This window comes from Mytilus edulis, chromosome 3 (genome assembly GCF_963676685.1).
Source record: "Mytilus edulis chromosome 3, xbMytEdul2.2, whole genome shotgun sequence".
NCBI lineage: Eukaryota > Metazoa > Mollusca > Bivalvia > Mytilida > Mytilidae > Mytilus > Mytilus edulis.
In genome coordinates, this window is record NC_092346.1 from 44,224,543 (window position 1) to 44,232,188 (window position 7,646).

Genomic DNA, 7,646 nt, shown 5'->3' on the forward strand with positions numbered 1-7,646 from the left:
TATACATCTCTGGCATTGCCATTTGTTTTATTGAATTTGTATAAATAGAGTATCATTGAAATAGTTATTATGGATCAGACTGGGATAAAAATATGCAGATACGTTTGTGCTTTTAGTTTCTCTAACCATATAATTAAATTATTGTTCTTACAAGTTCAGCTAGTAAATTTAATTTCATGCACAGCATATTGGGTGTTTTTTAAAGTAAAAGTGACATATTCATGCTAGCGCTAAATGCATTTTTACATAATTGCATAGATGAAATTCGTTATATGATTGATTCTGGCACTTCTGTCATAGTGTCAATTAGTTCTTTATTGATGATATAAAGTTTTATCTTTCATGTCATGAATATGAAAGATAAGTGCAGCTCGTTTAAGAATTGAAAGCATCTTTTTGTTTTTTCATTTCCTTGGATGAAAAGCATTAACAGAATTCCATTTTTAAGAATAAACTTGAAATATGAAAGAAAAGTGCAGCTCATTTAAGAATTGAAAGCATCTTTTTGTTTTTTCATTTCCTTGGATGAAAAGCATTAACGGAATTCCATTTTTTAGAATAAACTTGAAATATGAAAGAAAAGTGCAGCTCGTTTAAAAATTGAATGCATCTTTTTGTTTTTTCATTTCCTTGGGATAAAAAGCATTAACGGAATTCCTTTTTCTTAGTTAAACTTGAAATATGAAAGAAAAGTGCAGCTCGTTTAAGAATTGAATGAGTTGTTTGTTTTTTTCATTTCCTTGGAAAAAAAGCATTTACGAAATTCCAATTTTTTAGTGATAACTTGAAATATGAAAGAAACGTGAAGCTCATTTAAGAATTGAAAGTATCTTTTTGTTTTTTTTTATTTTTTTTTCTGGATGAAAAGCATTAAATGAATTCCATTTTTAAGAAAACCCTTTGGAAGTGCATTTTACTAAATATTTGCAATGTATAAAAGTTATTTGCAACTCTTTGAATGTTAAAAAGTTGAACGCTATTTGGATGAATATGTTTCAAATTAAAAATGATTGGACTTAAAAGAACAGTAGTAAATAGAAGTTCTAACAAACACTTTTAAAAATATTCTATGTTATCTAAGGAGGATTCTCCCCTGTGTTTTGAAATAGCACCATGTTCAATTACAATCATAGCACTAAATTCTGATACATTCTATTTATAGACTATTAAGATAATACCCTTTTTAAAAACATATATAGTACCATGATGCTTAAAGTCCATGCAAAAAACACTGCTACTGTAATTTTTCTACAATTGATAAAAAAAAAATAAAGATTGAGAATTTAGATCAGCTTACAGTGGCACATAAATGGAGTCCTCCTTAACATTTACCACAAATATATATCAATTGTAATAAAGTGCAAAGTGCCCTGCAAACACCTTTGTCAAACTTTACCTCATCATCTGGACAGCATCCAAATTAGCATATGTTGTTGTTGTTTCCTTAAATATTTTGTTACACTTCCTACACTGTATGCACAAATATCCTGCAAGAGCCATCTGTTTCTATATGTTAGTTTAAAGTATCCATGGAGAGTGTAATACTTATGTTTAATAAACAGCTTGTATTATCTTTTATGAAAACCAAACATTTAAAGATTTAATGAAATACGTACCATTGCCAAGGCTTTTTGTTAAAGGTTGTATTTTGACCTATAATGGTTTAATTTATAAATTGTTACATGGATGGAGAGTTGTCTCATTGGCACTCGTACCTCATTTTCTTATATCTATCATGTGCATTGTACAATATTTGGATTCAAGGACCCGTAATAAGAAATGAATTTTGAAATGCACAAATGGTCAATCAATTAAAGTTCAGTATCTTTAAATTTTATTAAAGTACTCTTTTATTTATAGATTATATATGAAATATTTCAACCATATATCATGGTTCCTTTACTGTTTTAATTATATCGCTATTAAGTTTTGAAAGATCGTGAGATTTATAAAATAAACATACCAAAACTTTTCCCCATCTGCTCACCATCCTAAAGACAAAAGTAGAGAATAAATAGTTTTCTTTATTCTTCCTTTAATGTTAAGAGATTAAATGCATTGAGTTCATTTTACCATAAAATGAATAGAACATTTCAAAGGATTCGTACAAGATTTGTTTTATTTCTTCTTTTTGTGTTGGTATTATAGTTGCTTTATTCACACTATTGCCGAGTTCTGCCGTTGATTTTAAATAACCACAGAGGTTGAACATGTAAAATACATTTCATCACATCATTAAAGTTACGTAATTCTAACGAGTGTTGTTACGCAAGTAATTAGCACCTCAAATACTTGAACAAGAATCAAATCAAGCTATTAAAGTACAGTTGTGAATTTACATCGGAAAATCGAAAGATAAAATTGCTGATTATGCTGTCCATACAAGGGTTTGGTATAGAAATTATATATTCTAGATTAGATTTCATATTTTATTTCACTGTTTACTTCTTTCATCTGTTTATGTTGACATTTTATCTTCCCGTTTTATTTCTGAAGCAATTTATTGGTATTTAAAATATCAAATATTATCTATCTGATAAGTATTAAAAAGATTTTTGTTGATGATTGCAATCATTGTTTTTATTTCAACAAGAAATGAAGTCTGACAATAGAGTAATAAAACTGCAGTTGGGATTTCATTTCAGGAAATGGAATGATAAACTTAAAGTTGTTATTACTAAAGGGGAAAGGAAGGGTTGTAAAAATTCATAGATATATAAAGAAGGTGTAGTATGAGTGCCAATTTTAAAAATAAACCATTATAGGTCAAAGAAAGGTCTTCAACACAAAGACTCAGCTTACACCGAACAGCAAGCTATAAAGGACCCCAAACAATTACTAGTTTAAAATTAAACCATTCAAATGGGAAAACCAAATGTCTTTATAAAAATCGAGAAATGAGAAACATTTATGAACCCCATCAACAAACGACAACCACTTAACATCAGGTTATCAAAGATCAGACAAACAACTTGATGACTGAAAGAAAAAAGATGAAACAGCAAACAACAGTCCATAAAACATTATAAAGAAAATAAAAGATTGGGCAACTAAAAACCTCACTAAGTTTGTAAGGATCTACCCAGGTGTTCTGGAAGCAAAAGTTTTTTTTTTTTTAGAATAAACATAATCATTTCCTCAACCAGTAAAAACTCAATTTCATTTCAACTTTATAATCACTCTAAGAAAGTTTTTAATTACCTAACCCTGCAGTATGATACTGGAAATAATTTCTTACAGAAAAAAAAATCAGAGTTTAATAGTTAAAAAATGTTCAATTACTCTGTGGAATCTTAACCTTTAAATGTTTCAAATTATGACTTATGATGCTGGTAATTCATTTATTGCAGTTTTATGCTACTTTCAATACATAGTTTAATCTAGTAATGAAAGTTCACATATGAATATCAGATGGGAGTATTATATTCTGGCTTAGATTAGATATTTATTTGTTTGTTTATTTCTTTCATCTGTTTATCAGGATATTTTATTTTATTTTCATGGTTTAATATATTTTTTGACTGCTATGTATTACTGTTTTGAGTATCAAATTATACAAATGTGGGCGTTTCATTGTAACATTTTGCAGACATATATAAATTGCTGATACATTTTATTAATAACATTTTAAGCTGACTAGGCTAAAAAGTGGCTAATAAAAACACAATTCTATTTACTTAAAGATAATCTAAATTCTAAAATAGAAGTTTCACAGTCATAGATTGACGAAATTATTGAATAAATTTAACCAGACAGACTTTGTTAAGATTGGTAAATAATCAAAACCACCTTTTTAGGGTTAAGGTTATCTGTAATAATATAAAACAGACATATATTGATTGGTTATGTAACTATATCAATTTTAGCTGACTGGACTGTTGGCTAAGGAGCCTATGGAATTTACTGTTTAACACTTCAGTTTAAGCAAAGATAATCTCAGTCACTCCTCTCATTTAAGAACATTCAGATGGAGATATTTATAAGGTAACTGAAAATGGTATCCCTTTCTACCCTTTCTTGAATAGATTGTTTAGATGTTTAAGCCATGTCCATTCAGGTTAAATAATGGAGTACTATTTATTATCAGAGAGGTTACTTCTCACATTGCTGTAAACTATTGCTAATTACTGGCTCCTACCATTTTGCTTCTAGATATTTGTGTTCTAGGTTTTTATCAAGAACACAACTGTTGACTCTTTCTCTTTAAACTATTGTCCCAAACCAAATTGTGTAGATGAACATTTGCAAACTACAAAATAACTTTTATTATATTTTATTATTTTACAGGTAAGGATGACAAAGCTTGGAGTATGTATATTGACGACAGTAGAAGTTGGTTCTTACATAATGATGAACATCGGAACAGAACCGACGGAGGTATACAACGCGGAAGTGTCATCGGTATTTTGTTGAACCTTGAAAAACATCTGATGTGTTATTATGTGGATGAACAGCCACATGGACCAATTGCATTTAATGATCTCCGAGGGGTATTTTTCCCAGCAGTCAGTATTAACAGAAATGTTCAAGTGACACTCAGGACAGGTCTAGCCCCACCGCCTGAATGTGAAACTGAAAATGAATGAATTTTACAAAAGGGAGATAATTTTGTCTGTGATGTTGTTATTTATGACTTTATACTTTTAAGAATGGTCTTATGGTGGCAGCATAATTTATATAATGAAGATTCATAATGAAAAATATAAAGCATTCTGGGAAATATTTTTGAATGCTTACATCAAAATGTTCAACAACATTGTAAACAATGGAAATTCCACCATAGTGTAATTTGATTTTATTGGTGAATGGGAGATGAAACTGACAAGAGTCTCTTACTTAGAAATATCAGAAATACATTTTCAAAGTTGCAGAAATTGTTATTGGATCATCAGATATTTATATAAAAAATGAAAAATATATGAAAATGTAACAACAATTATGTTCGAAAGTTTGTAGTACCAGAATAGTAACATTATTTCATTTCATTTTTTTTAAGAAAGGGTTTTCATACTATCAGTATTATAATACCATCATTCATACAAACTATGAGGTTGTGAATTATACAAATATTCATCACAGTCATTTTTGGTGCCATATAAGTCGTTTTTTAACAGTTGCAATATTTTTTATTAGAATTTAATGTTTAACTTATGGTATCTGTCATCATGCGGTTGTTACTCATTATTACAATACTGGGATTTGTAATGATAGAACTAAAATTGAATTAGAAGTCAGAAAAAGTGAGTAGCCATTTGAAATTTTTCATATATGGTACTATTTACAGCCAACAATACTTGAGAAAAAAACATTTTAACCTTGTTCTTTTTCAAATTTTCAAAAGTATTGTTATCAATTTATAGTTTGTAGAAAAATAATTATCCACCATTTTAAAAGCCCCGGAACAATAAATTTTAGAACAAAAAATATTTTTTGCCAGAGTAAAAGTTTTGTTATTAATACTCATGTGCTACAATTAATTTGGTTGTTATGCTGCTAGGTAGTAGTCCATTGATTGTGTTTTGTATTGCTTTTAATGGTGTGAGTTGTCTGTATTTTGCCAGTGCAATGTATTTATTATTACTTTTTGTCTTGCCTGTGACAAAAGTAATGGAAGGCAAGACATAGGTGTGACTTTTCCAGCAGCAAAATTGAATTAATTAGCTGTCAATCAGATTGGGATTTTTTCCCTGAATTTTCTGTTGACAGGCAAGACATATCTCTGTGTCAACAGGTTATTGTTTTATACACAGCTGATACAATACCTTGTTTGTTAGAATCTTTTATTGATCTGATTTACATGTATATTTTGTTTTTAATGAGATATTAATGTTAGAAAACTCATCTATAGGGTAAAAGAGATTTATTCATGATTACGTGACATTTTATCAAAGGAAATGGACTTACTTCAAACTGCGTTATAATTAATACTTAAATGTAGATTTATACGAAATCACAATTATTTTCAAATTACATGAAAGCCTGGAGATTTGTACAGGAAACTAGATTTTTCATATAAAATGCATGTTTTGAATTTCAATGAAGTTTGATATTGACTTTATAATTGGATGGGAACATGATAAAACAATTGCTTATTGTATAACTATAAGAAAAAAAATTGAATTACTGACACTCTACATGGGATCCTGAGAAATCATATCCTATTCAAGATTAACCAGGCATTGATTCACTTATGTCTATAATTTTTAAATTGAATGGTTAAATTCAGACTCATTCGAGAGACTATTAAAAATTTGCGGTTGAATTTTCAATTTTGAAAAAAATACATGATTATACATATCACTTTTGTTTAATGTCCATAGTTCTTACTCACGAAGATATCAGAGTTTCAAGGAATTTGAGCGTTACAGTATTACAATATAAATTACTATATAAGATCATATCAGTGTAAAACATATTTTGCAATTTTTTATGACAAACTTTTACTTTGAAAATGAGTTAAATTGACATGCATTAATTAATAGAATTTTTATCAATGTTAGACAAGTAAAGTATACTTTTTGCTGTCAGACATGAATGGAGACCTAAACTGATCTCAACTGACTTTCAAACAGCCAAACAAATGAAATCCATGAAGACAATCAGCTTCATTTAACATTCAGGGAATTCATTCATTCATGAATATTTATAACTTTTTTCATGAACATTTTTAACTCATTAATTAAGATCAGCATTTTATTTCATGATAATGTGCTAATGTCAAGGGCATTGTAATTATTACTATTCTCAATCTAAAAGTCACACAAAAACATCAGACAATTTTCAAGTTTTGTTGCTGTCTTCTTGACTAGATCTTCTTTTCATAATATTAAAACACATTATCAGCAAATGGAAGTTTTTAACGACATTGACTGGTTATACAGCCCTTGCTGGGTGATGAGCATTTTATACTGATTATGTCATATGAACATATATTTATGTTTTTAGTGAAAATATGTTGATGGGTTGATGTCTCTTAGACACCTACCTCTTATTTCCTTATATTTTTCTTTAAATGATTAATGTGCAATAAAATGTGATACAGTCCTTTTAACTGTATTGATAATGCTTTAAAGTTCTTATATCTGATTTTTTACCAGTAATGTAGTTACTTAATACAGCATTTCTGATTCTATCAAAGGAATCGAATAGCATTTATATTTTTATTGAGCAATTGAAAACTAGCAAATTGTTAATGGCTTTTTAGTTTTACTGTTTGTTTTGACAGTTATTTAAGAAATCTATACATAACATGTGAATTGGATATCAACACAGTATAATTATGGCATGTGAAACAGTATAATGCTGTAATTGAATATTTATAATAGAAATAAAAAATCTTGAATTGATATTTGTTTTTCATCAAAGTGTATCATGAGTATTGCCTGGAATTTATAAAGTGATTGGATGAAAATGTATATTCTGCAACATTCTTTTCCCTAGAACCAAATATCGAAAGACACACATTAGTGCAGGCAGTTATATATAAGGTATTTTGGATAGGAGTACCCACTGAGACCTGTAAACCCCATGTCATGTTCTCTGGAAATATTATGGTAGCTAGGCCCATGTCATGTTCTATGGAAATATTATGGTAGCCAGGTCCATGTCATGTTCTCTGGAAGTATTATGGTAGCCAGGCCCATGTT

At 28.9% G+C, this 7,646-nt stretch overlaps 1 protein-coding gene across 2 annotated transcripts in view; it reads left to right on the forward strand.

Moving 5' to 3' along the window:
- The window catches only part of LOC139516595 (E3 ubiquitin-protein ligase TRIM9-like), a 64,031-nt gene extending 56,685 nt beyond the window's left edge, over window positions 1-7,346 (forward strand). For both annotated transcript variants that reach the window (XM_071306787.1, XM_071306788.1), the window contains exon 8: window positions 4,288-7,346. In XM_071306787.1, coding sequence (XP_071162888.1) covers window positions 4,288-4,586 — 299 coding nt within the window. In that variant the 3' untranslated portion in view covers window positions 4,587-7,346. The remainder of the gene's footprint in view (window positions 1-4,287) is intronic.
- The last annotated feature ends 300 nt before the right edge of the window (window positions 7,347-7,646 follow it).